Here is an 18,773-nt window from a genome sequence, read left to right as displayed (position 1 = left end):
AGTAGAAGATAAGCAACATAAGTTTCCAGGAAGATGAATTGATTTTAGCTTGGTTCTATGTTCAAAATATTTGCTACTTTCTTTTCTTTTCTGTCAATGTTTTCAAAACTTGAACATGGAAAAAGATTAGCCTTATTAATAGTGTTAATAATAACATAATAAATCATTCCAATTTTTGAAGTTATCACATTAGAAAATTGATTTTTTTTTATTGGGTATAAGGCATAAAACATGATCAAATAACTATTGCTTCTGCCTGAGGACAGAAATAGAGTCAGTAGTTGTTAAATATCCAGTATGCATCCATTGTGCTTTCATACCGCCCACACACTACAGATAGTTCTTGCTAAATGTCTGTTTGTTCAGCAACCATTAGAAATTATGATAGCTTTGAAAAATAGACCCAATATATTGGGTCTTCAAAGTCCCAGCTGTTGTGGTGCCCTCACAGTCATTTGAACAAAGTTTGGGCCTGTCCACATTTACAGCCATTCCCTGCTGCTGCTACTTCCCAACCCCCATAATCATCTTCATCTACCTTCACTTTGCTAGGCTCAGCAACCCAGCCACTCACAGTAGAGTCATAGAGGCACCATAGAAACATCCTGCAGGCTGGCAGGTGGAAGTTTTGACCAGGGTCGCCAGGTGCCATGGGTGGGCTCTAGGGAGTGCTGCTGTGTGATGCACTGTACATCACATGCTACTACCATCCATGGCCTGGATCCAGTGGGTTCTTGCCCCACAAGAGGATTTGCACAATGATAGCAACTGGAATTACCAGCCATTGATAAGTGACATGGTCACATGATGTTGTTAAATCAAACCTTAAAATTTAAATTAAATTCCAAATAAATTGAAATTAAATTTTAAGTTAAATTCTTCAATTAAATATAAATTAAATTATTAAGTCGCATCTAAAGGATGGTCATTCTACATAAAGACTATCTTGCAAGCTAATACACTTTTGTTTGCTGGTATACACAGGGTTCTTAACTCAGAGTCTGATTAAAACTTAATCAATTTTGAAATCAGTACAATATTTTTATGCAGAGATCAGTGAAATGTGCCAACTTTATACTAGTTCTTCTATATGCAGTTCCTAGATTTTCTTTTATGATAGTGATGCTAAGTAAAATATTATTTATGCATATAAACATTGAAGATGCCCACATTAGAAATACAAAGAAAAATAAAACATTTTTTTAAAGACAGCTAATGCAAGATTAGAACAAATATTGTGGCAAATTTCTGCTTCATTTTTAAACTTGTCGCTGAACTTGTTCCTTTTGAATTATTTAGTCTTTCCTCAAGGTGTTCTTCTATGTTTTTTTCTTACATGGTAATATTGTTACAAAGAGTTTAAAAAGTGTGTATTTATTTGGATTTGTCTGTCATCCCTCAAAACCAGACTTTCTAGATTAGTTTAGACCACACAAAATTATCAGACAAAACCCTACATAAATGAAATACAAAATAAAACAAAAATTAAAAAGAGGTGTTAAAACAATAAAAGCAACAGCTGGAATGGTTTTGGGGTTTTTGAACAGCACATACATTTTATGCTAATACATTAATTAAAAATTAATATTTTAAAAAGGAAAGTTAAACATGATATCTTTATAAAGTGCACTTAATTTGATTAACTGCATAGCCTTGCCTAATTATTTAAAATACAAGATTTTTTTAAAGCTACATAATAATCACACAACCAGTGTTGCAGTGTTGCAGAACAAAACTCTACCCTAATTGCAGTACTTATATATAGCTTAAATTTGGCTGAATTTTTAAATATTTACCATGTACAGTCAATTATGAAATTCAGTTCAAATCTTAAAGATTTTTCTTAAATCATGGTGTTATAATATTATCCTCAGTTTTTTCTACTTATGTTCCAGCATCATACCCAAATGCCTAAATCCTATCACAACATGAAACCTATACTTATCTTTTGCCATCAATGCAAGGGCAGCTCTCAAAACATTTGCCAATTTTGCAGATGAGGAAATATTTACCTTGTTATGGTAATTATTTTTATTTGATAAAATCTGAAAGCCCTAACCAATTCCTTGTAACTGGTTTAACTTTTGATCAATTTAGGGTGCCTCTTTCCCATTATGCAACAATTAGATTGATAGCCAGAACAATTTCAGCTGAATTTACATAACAGATTTTTATAAGACAACAGCATAATGCAGACAGTTTTTTTGTCAAAGCTCTGACTTATTTTTTAAACTATTCCTCGGTGTGGAACTCCTTTCCCTTTGGTAGCTTTTTCTTAAGAACCCACACACGTTATGCCATCTCCATATCCTTTTTCCTGATCATGGGTTGTTATTTAGAACAGCAGTCCCAATCTTTTGGGTACCAGAGACCGATTCCGTGGAAGGCGGTTTTTCTGCAGACTGGGGGGTGTGGGCGTGATTTCATGCACTGCATGGATCCCACACATACATGAATGGGGCTTCACTCATTTGCATTGTCCAGTTCCTGGCCGGCCATGGACCAATATCGATTTTCAGCCTGGGAATTGGGGACCCCTGATCTGGAACTTTGTAACAGTATATGTGAAATTCAGGTTGCCTCTTCAATAGGCAAGATTTGAAGCATTTTAGGCACTGAGTCTGGAGTTTTGCATTGTTTTAAACATCATGAAATAATCTCCTCCTTCCATGTATTACCTGTTGGTTCTTCCTCTGCAACAACAGTAAGTTAACATTAAATGTCATTTTGTAATTGAAGTAATGGTCACACAGCTGGGCTTTTCTGGTAATATAAGCGATGTCAGGATCAGTTTAGGAGCTCAGCTTCATTTTCGGCTCAGATGCCAATTCTGATGGCCATTATTATAGTATGAAAGTACAACTTTTTGTTAATTAGGGCTGAGGTCTGTCAGAAGCTGGTGAGTTGTACTGAAGGCTACAGGGACCAAACGTTAACATTCGTTCTTCGTCATTGCCTAAAAATTCAGTTTCATCTGCAATATGTAAATATGTGTTTTGTTTGCAAAGCTGAGTTCACACCCTCTTTCACACATGGCACACACTTTCATTTCCCAGCTGAAGGAATGATTTCTATATTTTGTATGCATGTGAGATTCTGAGGAGGAGCCCTTACACTTAAATGAACCTGCAAGCATAGAAAAGCAAGTGCCTGCAGCGCTAATAATGAGATCTGACAAGGCAATCCTGCTGTGTTTATTTATGACTTCTGCCTCTGTTAGTTCTTGTGAGAGGTTCTTCTCTAATGGTTACAATATTGCCAGAGTTTGACACAATGCTGAGAAATCCTATGGAGCCCTAAGGCCCACTAAACTGGCAGTGGTTCAGCTTCTAGCAGACAGGTGTGATTGCTTTTGATTTTATATAGCTTTTGATATTTGTGTTCATTGTTTAATTGGTTGTTTTTCCAAAATACTTTCTAAGTTTAAAAACACTTAAGTTAGTTGGTCAGAATTCATCAAATCCACTTTGTACTTATTTTGCTATCTGCAATATATGAGTCTGTGTATGTAGGGCTGTGTTTAGCCCGAATTTATAAAGCCACAGGGAATATTATATCAAGAAAGAGGAAGACTAGTGTAGTAATAACATCTTATTTTATTGTGATTGCTGGCAAGAGCCATCAAAGGGTCGAGGAAAATGTAGGAACAGTTCTACAGTATTGTGGACAAGACCTGCCAGGCAAATGAATGTGTTATTCAGCTTTTCAAAGGCCCAGTAGGTGGCAGCACCAAGCTGACTTTGGCTGATCTCAAAAAAGATAGAATAGAATAGAATGAATGAGCTGGAAGGGACCTTGGAGGTCTTCTAGTCCAGCCCCCTGCTAGATAAGTTGGATCAGGCTTGCTTAGTATTCGGATGAGAAACCTATAGAAAATACTGGAGTAGTAGGGTCAATTGGGAAGTTAAAATTACTTTCAAAGAAAACAACAGGCAAACTAATTTATTCCTGTTTCCAGGAAAACTATATGCACATCAGAAATAGGAGACAGGATAAAAATTGGATTTTTCACTTTTCTGCAGATACTTGTTAATATTTTATTTTTAATAATATGTTCAACTCCATTTTAAGTGCCTCCATTTTTTTAATCTTTATTGATACATAACATTATAATTTTATTTTCCTTTTTGGTTGAAGTATAGCGGATATTGTATTCGTTTTGATATATAATTCTGCCTGTAATGTTAGCATTAGTGTTATAAAAATAAACTGCTGTATATTTGGATTCTTTATTATCTGTTGAAATGAATTGGTGCGAGAAATAATGCTGCTTTCATTTGCCTTTCTTGTTCTATAATGTTGTCCTTCCTTGTGCTGTGAATTGATCCCTATTCAAACCACCATATTCCTAAAGAGAGAGAAAGAGAAACATTTTCTATTTATTACTGTTATCTGTCTGATGATTTTTTTGATATATCACAGAGCCATTTGGGTTGTATTCAGGGAGAATCCATTTGCTGACCAAGTAATGTCAGTCACCTTTTCCTTTCACCCATTCCTTGCCCCCGCCTATCTACTTTAGAAGATTGGTAGGCCTTTTGTCACAGATTTGGGGGTCAGAGATAGTGGGATGAATTTATTGTGGGAATTGTTAGCTCTTTGTCAGCCCTTTGCATTCTCCCAGCCTTTCTAAAACTTCCATTTATATATGCATAGCATTGTTTGCTATATAAACAACTGCAATGTCATAGTTGGAACTAGAAGGAATTGTAATCCACATTAAGGTCTCTGGCCTTTTTAACAATGGTATCAAGATTTTTTTTCTTAGCTTGGAAAAGAAAATCTGCTTTAATCTCTCAAGAAATTAGGGAATCTCTCTAGAGAGTTGTTTCATTCATTCACTCCTTTGCATGTAAAAATGACTTGATTATGTCAGGCAAGATGAGAAAATTGCCATAAAAGCATAACATTGATTCCAGTTACTGATTAGGAATTAAACAAACCAAAGAAAGTGTGTGATTTGAGGTCCAGAAAAAGCATGGAAGTGATACTTCCATTTCTTCTTACTTGAAAGATGAAAACTTTCACCTCCTTATTTCTGAGATTTTAATAATATTACAGAGTTCCTATATTTGGAGCATTTTATTCAAAATGCATATATCTTGAGATTCCGTTTCCATTAATATAATGGGCTTCTGTAGATACCATAATAGGCTCTGCATAGGCTTATCTTACAAGTGCATTGAGGTATTAGGTTGAATATAGTCATGCTTAAAACATACTGGTGCAAATAAGTGAGAATCAAGTCCTCGGCCCTCTGTAGTTTGGATGTGTCAGCTTACACCAAGGGAAACCATATCATCTTTAAAAGCAGATTGTTCTGTTGTTTGCTTGTTTATACTCTGATTATATTTTCTTCAAGTAGATTTAAACAACTTACAAATAAGACAGGTAAGAAATATAAATGATATACGTAAATTCATCAAAGTTCAATCTTCCACAAACTATTACTTGCTTAATAGTCACATTTTCAACAGTTGTTGAACTCTTACCATTGGTATTACTATTACTTGAAATGTAGTCACTATTCCTATCTCCTGCAGCAGCAAAGTATATTGTCCCCTTTTACCATGTATTATTTTTAAAAACTCTAAGCAGTACAAAGTTTGTAAATTTACATTACCAGATGGCATAACAGATCCAATTTATAGCACCTGTAGGTAACAGTATGCTTTAAAGATGGAGTTGTTCCCAACATACTGCCAGAAAGCATGTGGACAAGTGTTAAAAAAAAATAACTAAAACAACTACTGTCCCAGAATATAATCTTTGTAAAGATGAAACAAACAAAATGATTTAATGATATTTTTTTCTTTATGTTCTGTAGGTTATTTACAACTATGGTATAGCTGATCAGTTATATATCATACAATTTCCACAGGTCAATAAATTTTTCAAGCCCTGGGTATCATGACACATAATGGCTCATATAAACTCATTGCCACTGCCACTGCCATCACCACAACACAGTTGCCAACAGAATCACACAAGATTTTGTGAACTTATCTTTAAGATCTTACATAAAAATAATGAGAACTTGGCCAAAATGTTTAAAATCTATGAGGGTTTGGTGATTATAAATGCCCAGGCATTTTTTTTTTTCTACTTCAAAAGAGAAATTTAGTATAAATGAAAGAAAACGTCAGATATCATTTTATGAACCTTTGGTTTATTCCTTCTTCAGAATCTGAAGCTTTCAGTGTTTGCTCAAGACCAATATCTAATAAAAATGATTAACAAAAGAATTGGATGGATAATTTAAATCAGATTGATGTCACTCTTTTCCAACTTCTAATCTTTAACTCATGATAATGAGTAATGCTGAGGTTACCAAGGTGTCTTGAGGTGAAAAATATTTAACAAAAGAATGGTGCAAAAGAACCATATATAAAGAATGCTTCTGACACAAGAAAGATTCTGTGGTACCTCTCTATATTTATAGTTTTGGTTCAAATCCATTACGTTATAATTGCAAAGTACAGCGTGACCAGTGGTGGGTTGCTCCTGGTTCTGTCCGGTTCTTTAGAACCAGTAGTAAAAGTGTCGGGATGCTCCGCCCACCCGCCCACGTCATAATTGACGATCTGCGCAGAAGTGCAAGCGAAGTGAACATGCGTGCCCGCTCCCATTGCGAACCAGTAGTAAAGGTAATAGAACCCACCCCTGAGCATGACATATTTCCTTTCTAAAATCTTGCCTGTTTTAGAATATATGATTAAAGTCCTCTCTCTATAGAAGCATATTTTAGAAAATTAGCAGAATTAGGGCTGTTAAAAAAAAGAAACATTAGCTAGGTACAGTTAAGACAGCTTTCCTTAAGTGTCTGTTTAGATTATAGATCATGAATCAGGATTTAGATATCTATAAAATTGGAAAGAAAATAGCTGTTCATTCGAATTGGTCTCTGATTCCTGTGCCTTTGTATATTTTCCCAATTATGTAGGAGCTTAAACTTTAATTCATTTGTTGGGTAGACAGCAAGACCAACAGGATTCCTGAAGATTTCTTGACATACAGTGTCATACATTGTTAGTTGCTGGCTTGCAGGAAAAATCGAACTTAGTACATTTAGAAACAATGAGGAATCTACTGTAAATTGATCCCTTATAGTTTTTTCACTATGCAACCTAACCTGCCACAATTAAATAAATCTCGCTTACTAAAATGAGTGTTTCAGTCTCTTTAACATTTTCCCAAGTATATTGGAATATGCCATCCATGTTCTAGGCATATATAAATTGTATAGATATTGTGGGTAATCTTATTTTTATTTACTTGTAGTTTTATGTTTTTTTTTTAATCAGGACCTCTTATCATAAGGTCAGCTCTCTTTTTAGTCACTAATAAAAGAAATGCAGTCTCTGGTGATCACATATTATATGACAGATTAACATGGAAAGAGGCATCCAGAGTCATATAAATACCTTGTATTGGACTTAATAGCAAAGAGATTGTCAGTGTGGAATGTTGAAAATGGATGTAATAAGGCTCAACCTAGCAAACCAAACAATTCTTGTAACATAATGTGTTAATGTATTATAATAATTCAACCAATAAGTTACCAGGAAATGGATTTTTGTAATCTTTATTCAGGAAGACTGCAGCCAAGAACATAAGCAGTTATACTCACTTAGACCTCAAGATTTCAAAAGTTTATACCTAAAATATCCCAAAATCTGTCGTGAGTAGTGCTTCTCCTTTTAATAAAAGTTGAAAATCAATTTAGTAGACTCCATTACTTTCATATTATCCAGTACCTCTGTTGACTCATCCAGCCCATTACTATGGGTAATTCAGTACAAGAAGAGTAATTCAGCATATCCAGACAGCATGGGAATTTGATAACAAAAAGAAATGAGCCTAAACCTGTCTTAATTCATCTGATTTTGGAGTGGGGAGGTGTCCTCACATGACAATAAATTAAACACCAAGTCCCAAAGTTGTTCCATCAAACACCATAACTGAATTTCTGTTTGCAATAGCTATAAATAACCATTTTTATCCAGTAATGCTTGAAAATGGGTCAGTAGCATTTTCTTGAGCATCTATGTGTGAGAGATTAGAAGTCTAAGCTTCTGGTCCAGCAAAGATTTCGTAAAAAACAATCTTACAACCACTTCATTTGAGATAACAGGGATAACTTTCTCACTGAAATATTAATAAATCTGTCTGTCCATTGATTCATCTATCTATCTATCTGGCTCAGTAGGCTACTGATCATTGGGATCTCTGCAGTTTGCAATAAAAACAAATTTAAAACTGAAGACATTAAGACATTAAAGCTTCCCAATACTTTAGTATCATGGGGGAGATAGAAGGGCCAAAATCAAAAGCAGTTGAACAAACCTCCCCAGTGTTCTTGTCCATAAAGCAACTGATTTAAGGTACATATCAAGTGAAGGAACTATATAAGAAATGATGTCTGTCAGAGTAGGCATAAGTAGGTTTATATTCTAAGCATCTAATAAAATTGTAACTTCAGGTTTAAGAATCTAAAATAATTTTCGCAAGTTAATGCTTTGGGGATTTCCATGGACATGTATGTGTTTTTATTGTTTAGCTGTGCACCGCCCTGAGTCCTTCGGGAGTAGGGCGGTATAGAAATCTAATAAAATGAAAAATGACCCGAAGCTCCTGCTGGCAGGGCAGAAAGAGGGTCTGTCCAGAAGAGCCTTTTCTCAATAGATATGGCCATTCTTGGAGCATAGTGCCCTAAGGACAGTCACTGAGGCCCTTATCACTTTGCACCTGATTTTGCCGCACATTCTACAAGGAGCTTCATATGAAGGCAATTCAGAAACTGCAGAATGTAGCAAGCCATTTGCTGATAGGTAAAAGATTTGGTAAAGTTATATATCTCTTTTATACCTAAAGCGTGAACTAGAACACTGAGTCTCTAGCCTGTGGCCTTAACCACCAGACCAAATTGGCTCATTATTACCTATGAAACTTTTTTATGCTGAGATCCTGATCCACCTTCAGGAATATTTTCTCCAAATAGAATCTGCCAATCTTATACGTTCAAGTTGCAGACAGCATGCTACGGATTGCCACACCCAATATGGCTAAGAGACAAAAACCCAGCAAACTTACTTGCTCCATGGCTGCACTATTTTTAGGAAACAGCTTGCTCCATCTCAAAGTCTTACAATTGGGACAGCACACAAATCAAAATATTTCAAATAAAATATTTCAAAATAAATCAAATATTTCCTTGACCATGTGAAAAACTACTGTTCTAAAGATGTAATGTGGTGAAGTTGTTGTTCTCTCTTTACTACAATGTGTACTCCTATGTTTAGTTATATTCTGTGGCTCAGTCTGTTGATTTTGGACACCAGCTTCACTTCATCTTGGATGATTTGTTCTGCCAACAACCATCATTTTACTTCATCCATAAGCTTGTCATTTCCTATCCCAATTTTTTTTGTTTACACCTCATTCTAGATGTTTAAAAGTGCAAACAGGTACAAAATGAAAGCAAAGAATAAGGTATCCTATTTATGATCTCTGTGTCAGTGCAGAAGTGGGAGAACTTTACAAAGAATGCCTTAAGGAGGTCAAATCCTTTCTATGATTTCAACTGGATTACACACATGAACTAGTCCACATAATATAGTAGAGTTGATTTATCTTCAGAAATTCTTATTTGGGGCTCAATTTAACTGTTTATGGGAATATTACCCAGTTCAATTAACTCAGTTTTAGAACTTGCATAACTCTCCCCACCCCACCCCATGCCCAAGTTATATGTGCTGTGTGACCATGTGATTGGTGCTTTATGCATTTACATCATAATCTTTCTTTTGTTTCCTTTTATTCTCTGATGAGAATACAATGCTCAAAAGGACATTTGAGAGCCATTTCACCGTTCCATAGAGAGACTAGGGCTTGGTAGAAGTGCCAGCCATGTCAACTGGAAAAAATAATGAAGTTTATTTAATCACTCTGTTTTTCATTATCTTCCAAACCATTCAACTAATAATTTGAAGTAATTACTTCCTGTCTAAGTGACCCAGCACAGAGGTAGAAAAGAATTGACTGATCAATGTGCATTAAATACTAGCTGTTTTGTATATTTACATGGAGAGAATACACAAATGGAAGGTCCATAATATGGATAATTGCCACCAAATGTTGAAGACTATGAATTTAACACAGAACTTCCATTGTTTGGAAGCTTTTTTATCAGGATTATGTAGATAGGCAAAGTTTTGATGTAAGATTGTGCTCCAAAGCAGGAACAATATAAGGTGATATTATTCAGTCATATTGTCATTTTGTCTATATTCTCCTGCATTTTTAGCAATTGATTAGAGAACACTTGACTACTTAACTGCAAAGTTAAGGGAACACTTCCTAGGGAACACTACCTGAAATTTTTCAGTCACCAGAATGTATGCCTTTTTTGAATTGACTAGATAGATGATAGACAGATAGACAGACAGATAGGTAGATATAATGGAAAAACCAACAGACAGAAATCATACTCCAGGATAGAGTATGAATTCTGAATGGCTTTAGTAATAAGTTTGGAACACAGCATGTTATTTTTAAATTTAATAAACCCACTTTGATTTATTGCCTAGCTGTGGTATTTTTATACTGTGAAGCTAATAACTATTATGAATGTCTGAATACAAATTGATATTCAACAACTAGTGACCAAATGCTACCTACCTAATTATAGCTACAGTCTTATCTCTCATGTCTGGTGGGTGTTATGTTTTCCTTTCAATGATGTACAGTGGAATGTTTTCTTAAACAAAACTACGGCATTTAGCATTGAAGTGCTTCCTGTATGCTTAATGTGAACTGATTTATTGTCTGTGTGTGTGTGTGTATTTTCTTAAAGTACTATATAATATAATAATATACAGTATACAATATAATAATGCTGTATTTACCTAGCTTCATTAAAAATAAGTTATCACCAGTGAAATATACTCAAGGAGTATTTTAGCAATGTTCTTTGAGCATTCTGATTTATCTACCGCTGTATCCCTTCCCTTCTCCAATTCATTGGTGAGTTGCTTTGGATTTCCTACTTCTTTGTAGGTAGTTTACTGCCATCCTGTTTCTTTGTTGACTGTGCTACAATTGTGAATTATTTCAGGAGTGATCCCCTGTTGGAAGTCTGATAAAATGTGTTACCAAGAAAGCATGCCATTAAAAAATTAAGCTCAACATGATCTTCTTTTTACCCTTGTCACATGAATACAAGAAATGCTATGTATAGATGGAAGCATTGGAGAGGAGGTAACCATAAATATCACTCTAGGAAATGTAAATCCTGAGCAAAGATGGCTTCCTTGCAGTCAAGCTTTAATCTGTAAACAGTGTAAGAACTGACCAAGATGTAGTAGCTAATATAATCCATTGGTTGACTTAATATTGGAATAAATCTGTTAACTGGAAAGTATTGCAGCAAAATACTTTTTTCCTTTTTTGCGAACAAAATTCTTACCATCATAATAAGAAAATAACGTACCATATGTATGAAACAAATCTAAGTGGGGAGAAGCATTGATGTTATTGTTACCTATTTTTATTTCCAGGGATATGACAACCCCAGCTTTTGAGATTAATGAAATGCCTGCTCCAGCAGGCCTTCGGAATCTGCGTGGGGACTTCCTTTCTATACAGTGACCAAACTTGCCAACCTTCCAAAAATAAACAGTTAAAAAGATAAATGAGAACTTTGTTAGGATGAAAAGATGTCTTTTAAGATGCAGTACATTTTTTTCTTCTTTACAAGTGTTGTAGATCTGACTGTCATTCTGAAAGGACAAAGTTGGTGCCCTGCTGACTAAATTATTCTCTAGAGAAGTATCAGTTACAGGGCTTTTCTTTCTTTCTTTTTCTTAACAAGATCTCTGTGTAATCTATTATGGAACTCTTATTTTATTAACATCTATCTGAGCAGTAACTTTACAACTGGGTATATTCAAATATGTTTATGGCAAATAACTATATCATTGGTTTAGAAAATTGTGCTTATAAAGATGCATATGCTTGTACATGCATAAATTACGTACCCTCTCTTTCTGTGTTTTTTAAATTCAAATGGTACAGAGCCTTAAGCAAAATTGTTCTTTTCAATGTTGTGGGTCACATATGTGAGATAGGCAAGTATATGAATTGAATAAATAAATAAACAAGAGCATGGCAGGATTGCTAAGGTTAAAAAAGCTTTTTAAAAGTGCTGATTGTTACATGTTTTTTTCTGTTATTTCCAGAATTCTGCATTCAACTACTTAGTACATTTTTACCCAGGATGAAATTTCCAACACAGAAATATCTTTCTAGGATGATTATGGAAATCCTCCATATAGGTCATGTGTGATGCAGGTGTGCCTAATAATTAACTTCTGCTTCTGTGATAGACAGTCATATTTCTAATGGTTTCTTGCCATGTAGCTGGATGGCTGTATATATCATATTAACAGACATATACGATTCTCCCAGAAATACCTTCTATATCTGTTTGAGGTAGCAAACCACAGTTGTATTGACCACTGTATATTTGATTGGAATAACTAGCATGTTAAATCTTGGTAATTTGGTAGATAATTTAGAAAAATGTAATTGTCTGCTAAAATGTTTATGGAATGGGTCTATTTAGAAATTCCATGGGACTGATGCTTAGATTTGCATGTGTAGAATTTGAGGATGGAGAAGCTAAATAATCTTTCAAGATATCCTTGTAGTTCTATGCAGCATGACAAAGAAATACTACTTAGTTTTGTTTTGTTTAAGGAAATCAAGAAAGGTGAATTGGGGGTAAGGGAAAGATTCTGTAGGAGTAATGCAAAAAATACACACAAAGCATTTGAAAGCTCTACTTATGTTTCTTCTTCCTCCCTCTCCTCCCCCCATTTGTTTTTTTTTTCTTTGAGGGGGAGGGACAAAATGTAATTCCTTAAACAGAATTACATCATGTGGAGCCCTTTTGATTTTATGAATGAGCTTTGTCAGATTTGTGAGGAAATCCCTTGAAGGCACACACTTGAGGGAATGCCTGAGATTTGTCACACACTTCACTTCCGAGGGGATTAGTAAAATGAAAAGTCGTAATTTGATCTGATTTGCAGGGAGGGGTAAGTAAACCCCTCTTTCACTTTTACTCTCCACTCCTCTTTCATTCACATAGTTCACGGAGTGAGCCAAAGATAAATTGTTGCATTACAGCAGACTCTTGGGTATTTTCTTGATCCCCGAACTGCAGATCATTTTATCCTTCACTATGATGCATATGTAATAACATTTTGAAGCATTACTTGGCCTTACAAAACGGGTTACCTGCAGTTCAAAAAATGTTATCAGTGACTTGGCTGTTCTCTGAAGGGAATGACTTCCCTGAATGTATCCCTTGGGGGGTGCATGATTTCTTTTCTTTCATCTCTTCTTTTCTTTCTTTTCTTTTCTTTTCTTTTCTGTATTCATTTTAAACAAGCGAACCTATCTTGAAGGGGGTGTTTTCATATTCCATTGTATTCTATGTTGTCAGTGTTTATTTTAGCTATGCTGCCACATTTAATAGACATTTGACTTCATTCAAGGCTCTACTTCAATATCTAAATGTCATATAGTCTGTTGCATAAAAATATCTCCTAATGAATTTACTTCGATTAAGTTCTTCCATCTTGATTTTATGGTTAGAAAATAGAGCTTTAAAAAAAAATAGGGACAAAACAGATATCTCTGCCTGTATATAGTTTACCAGATGTTATTTTTATGATGAAAATAATTCAGTCTCTTTTTTTTAACAAAATAGAAGTGATCCTAGCGTATTTTACTTTTCATAATACAGAATTGTAACATAATATGAAAAGAACTATTCTTTTTTTAAAGAAAAGAAATGTGACTAAAAGAGTATATTATTGTTAAACAAAACTTTATCTAAATGCATAAAAGATAATGTTTATGTACATATCATAAACATGGCAAAGCATTTCTTTTATTTTCTGAAATATTATGCCTCATTTCTAGTAAGGCATAGTAATAATGGAAGGGATCCAGAATCAATCATTGTTAGATCAGTTGGGTGGAATACGTGGAACCTAAGTCAGTCATGATAAAACAACTGTGTAACTGTGTTTTCAAAGCAGAGAACTCCCTGGTCAGCATTAGAATAGCTATTGGTATGGTCATTCAGAGTTAAAGGAGGCTATTATTAAATGAAGTTTTACTTGACCTAAAGGATTTGGGAAATTAATAACCAGTCTCAAATGTGCCTTTTCTGACTTAGGTGATTAAAAATGTGGCGGCCGAGCAAAACCAGACATATTAGGAAAATAATGTTTATCAGGACCTATGTGACTCTGTCTGTTAAACAACATATTGTAACTGAGAACAATTTAGTTGTTTTAGTGAATTATCTGCAATAGAAACTGGATGCAGGCATTTAGCCCTACTAAATTTTTTAGGCTTCTTGGTGGTTTTCAGTACTATTGGTATTCTTCTTGAACCATGAATTTAGCCTTTGGGAGCACAGTTTTGTCATGGATCTGGTGCTGTCCATCAAACCATGCCAAGAAAGTAGCAGTGAGAGACAAATGTTATTTGGCTATTTCTTGTCCCCTATGTTATTTAACATCTATATGAAAACAATGGAAAGTTATGCAGAGCACTGAAGTAAGTGCCATCAATATGTCATCCAATCTTTTGCTGCTTATCAACTAAGTCCAGGAAGCAGTTGATTTCTCTTAATAATCACATATATTTTAATAATAGTCTAAATGCACAAGAAATTAAATTTAAATAAGATGTTGTGGGGTACAGTTATATCATGGTTATCTGTACGGGGAAGGTGAGGGAAGCATAGAGGGTTCAAGGGATGAAAAGTATATACTGATATCATGATATAGTGCTGTAACTTGCAGAATCGCCTCAGTACTTGAGATATAAGTACTAGAGGCAGCATTTAGGTGATATCACTGCACAAATGTCACTGTAGTGTCATAGTGATTTGGTATGCATGCTGTCATGGTTAGTCTATTGTGTGTGGGATTGCACTCCATTAGAAAGAGTGACTTTGAATGTGATGCTTAATTTTCTATTGTTTCTGGATTTCCAGGGGGCAGCAATGGCAAGGAATCCATTTGTAGAACACTTAAAAAGTTTTTTTTTTGATGAAAATTCTATTAGCCATTGTTTTTACTGTGTTACTCAATGATTAGATGGCCTAGACATTGGTATTTGAATATAGACCTTTTTAACACTCATGTTTTATTAAGTTTTATTAATCTAGGTGAAATGTTAATATATTTTGCAAATCCATGTGTCATATGCCATACCCTAAGTAAATAAATTTAGTGTGTTCTAACAGTAAGAAATTTCGTTCAATTTTGATTAACTTACAGTTCTGTGAGTAAAAAATAATAATTCACAGAAACAGTAATTAATAAACAAATGTGTTTTAGCTTTGAAAGAAAAAATATTTCAACAGTATCATTATAAAGGAAATGGGTTACTCGGTTTTCTTTAGTAATTATTATTGTTTTCCAGTGATTGATGAGAATATAGCTTGGATAACTCAGTTGGGATCCATAATTACTGTTGTGCATAGTTGGTAAGGAGAGAGAGATTTGGTAAATGTGGCTGTATTATGCAGGGAAAGGAAAATCTCTAGACACTGTAGCACTGAGAGGACTAACGGTGTCAGTTGCATAAAATGTGCCCTGATTAGCTCCTGTGCTGTCTGCTATGCATTTAAAAGAGAAGAGAAGTTAGCTTTGTGTGGTACAAATAGATTGCCCAGTTCAAGAGATTCCAAGATTAACAGAATAACAAAATAAGAGTTGGAAGGGACCTTGGAGGTTTTCTAGTCCAATCTCCTGCTCAAGCAAGTGATCCTCTACCATTTCAGCAAATAGTCATCCACTCTCTTCTTAAAAACCTCCAGTGATAGAACACCTATCAGGGGGATCCTTACATGAGAGAAAAAGGAGTTTCACCGGATGTTATCTTACCCATTGATATTACAATATGGGCTGTTCCCAGGCAAGGCTCTATCCAATTTTTGGGATATAGATGAACCCTATATCCCATAAATTCAAGTCAAGATTTTTTTTACATGTTATGCAGACGTATATAACTCCATTATGTGCTTATAATCTTTATTTACAAAAATGATCTAACATGCAGATTTTGGGCTGGAGAAATACATAACAGTATTGATTTTATTCATCCCAGAATCGACCTTTTTCTCCTCCTGATAGGGATTTATGTTGACTGGGGCAGACTCGATGGACTACTAACTCTTTCTCTGCCATCAGTTTTCCATGTTTCTATGTTTCTACATATATTATCTCTAACCACTTTTCAAATGTTGGTGTCAATTAACTAAAATTAATTGTCAATAGACAATTCTACATTAATCTACAAATATGCCACCAAATTATTATTTTGAATTTAACAGATTGGAAAAAAATATTAAACAAGGGAATTTTTTGGAATTCTGACCTGTGCCCAATTGAAGATTTCCATTATGTTACTTGTTTTTTCATATCTCCCATAAAACATCAGATATTTCACAATTTTTATTTTTTGGTTAAGCCTTCGCCTTCCTTATGTGTGTTATTTCTTGTGTTATTTCTTAAGGGTTTTTTTTATGATAAAGTAGAGGCACTTTTAATGATAAAGTAGAGGCACATCCCCAGCTCTCTTTCTCATTATACTTTGCATCACGTAAGGTTGCAATGAGAAAATAGTAATAGTTCTGAATAAGTAGTTACAGGAAGATATTAGAGATTTGTACTGCATTTATTCCAAAATTGAAAATTTCTCTTTCTTCCCTTTTTCCAGAATCTTGTGGATTCTGTAATCTTGGATATTGTGAGAGGTAGATGATGTTGAGTTCATTTTTAGAAAGGTTTGCCTGCTGCTTTTTAGTTAGGCAGCATTTGCAATATGTTTGCTGTTGGAAGACCTTGGCACCACTGTGATACCTGCTCACATAGCCAGGAATTCACAATTCACAGCATTCAATTGTGGGCAGCTCATTAAAAAAAGAAAAAAGAAAATAAATTATCCATTTTATCAGAATAGTGATCAGATAAATACTGTTAAGAAAAAAAATCAAAATAAATTGTTGAATTCTCTCACTATATAGAAATACTAAGGGAAATAAATATGTTCTTGGACTTAAATTCAGGAAGCAATTAATTAAGAGACTTGTAAAGAGGTAGAAGTATGATTGCTTTACAATGCATTCACATAAAGAAAAAGAATTGCTATGATTTTCTGCCAAGGACAACAGTAAAAGGAAAAATTCTTTATGGAAAAGTGATTCCATTTCAATGCAAAAAAAGAAAGATATTTCTAACAGGAGGTATTCACTTCCTCAGACTTAAACATTTTTTGTCTACATCATCAAAGCAACTGTATTGCAGAATCATTCTAGAAAATCATAATAGGTCTGTAAGAGGATCTGGGATCTGAAATAATCAGAATTCTGGCACTTCATCTGATTGATGTGTTTTTCTTTATGCTACCTGTTTGTTGAAGTTAAGACAAATTTCTACAGCTGCTTAAGATTCTTACTGGCTTCTGCTGTAGCCTCACCATGTCCGGGTCTGTCCATTCATATCCTTTGTGTTAGCAGTGGCTTATTGGCATTGTGGTTGCATATATCTAGTGCAACTATAATACTATCTGTAAGAGCCTAAATGAAATTTAATTGTATTATATTATTTGTAACAGTTTGAAATCTCCTTGAGTAAGTTAAATTGTGCTTGGGAAAATAATTAAATAAAAACATAACCGTTGGAGCCCAAGAGCCACTTTAAGTGGTTGAGTGTTTTCTACACTGGTGTGTAAGCAGTGCATCAGAACAAACTTTGCATTAATGTGTTTCTGCCTTGAATAGGCATTAGGGCAGAACATTCCAAACTTTTTCCAATTTTGGTGCCTCTAGGGATTCACAGGGCATCCTAAATGCATTTATATATAGGATATTTTTTTAAAAAAAAAAACCAGGAAGTAAACAGGAAGTAGTTTGGCAGTATATTTTAAATTCTTTAAAATTTATGCTTAATAGATTTTATATATGTATTTATTTGTTTACAATATTTATAGAGTTGCCCAGCGTATATCGAACTCTGCAGAGCTCCCAAATATCAGTAAATGATATTCATCTAATAAGGCCACAGAATTAAATACTGAGATCATAAATAATACTCTTGAATGAAGTCCTGTACAATGTCAACATAATTTGGGAAAATACATAGACCAAAACATGAATGAGTTGTGGAAGAGATCCCTCCCTAATCCAGTTTCTATATTGTCCCTTTAATTGCACTAATGCTTGGGAAAAGTTTGATATATGTACAAGTTGTATACTTTGTGCATCTTTATATAAGAAAGAGGGAATTCATTTCCATTTTTATTGCTTGTTATTAGTCCCAAATTGGAATTTGTTCAACTATGTTCCAATATTCCATATACCTTTTGGTGGGTGTTGGTGGCTACTACTCTTTTATCGATTTCCCCCATTCTTTCTTCTCAGGATTTATCAGGCTCCATTGATGACCTGCCTACTGGAACCGAAGCAACATTGAGTTCAGCCGTTAGTGCATCAGGTTCTACCAGCAGTCAAGGGGAGCAGAGCAACCCAGCACAGTCACCTTTCTCCCCTCATGCCTCTCCACATCTCTCCAGCATTCCTGGGGGCCCGTCCCCTTCCCCCGTGGGCTCACCAGCTGGAAGCAATCAGTCAAGGTCTGGTCCCATTTCTCCTGCAAGTATTCCAGGTAAATGGTGGGCTTTAA

The 18,773-nt window shown here is 34.7% G+C and overlaps 1 protein-coding gene across 1 annotated transcript in view; it reads left to right on the top strand.

Annotated features, from left to right (window-relative positions):
* The window catches only part of ARID1B (AT-rich interaction domain 1B), a 449,938-nt gene that overhangs the window by 292,826 nt on the left and 138,339 nt on the right, over positions 1–18,773 (top strand). The window contains exon 6 of the mRNA XM_070932635.1: positions 18,512–18,755. Within this exon, the coding sequence (XP_070788736.1) occupies positions 18,512–18,755 (244 nt within the window). The remainder of the gene's footprint in view (positions 1–18,511; positions 18,756–18,773) is intronic.

This window comes from Pituophis catenifer, unplaced genomic scaffold, assembly GCF_029215685.1.
Source record: "Pituophis catenifer annectens isolate HBS135680 unplaced genomic scaffold, rPitCat1.0.hap2 SCAF_1, whole genome shotgun sequence".
NCBI lineage: Eukaryota > Metazoa > Chordata > Lepidosauria > Squamata > Colubridae > Pituophis > Pituophis catenifer.
The sequence above is the reverse complement of the archived record's forward strand: the minus strand, read 5'-3'. Positions and strand labels throughout refer to the sequence as shown.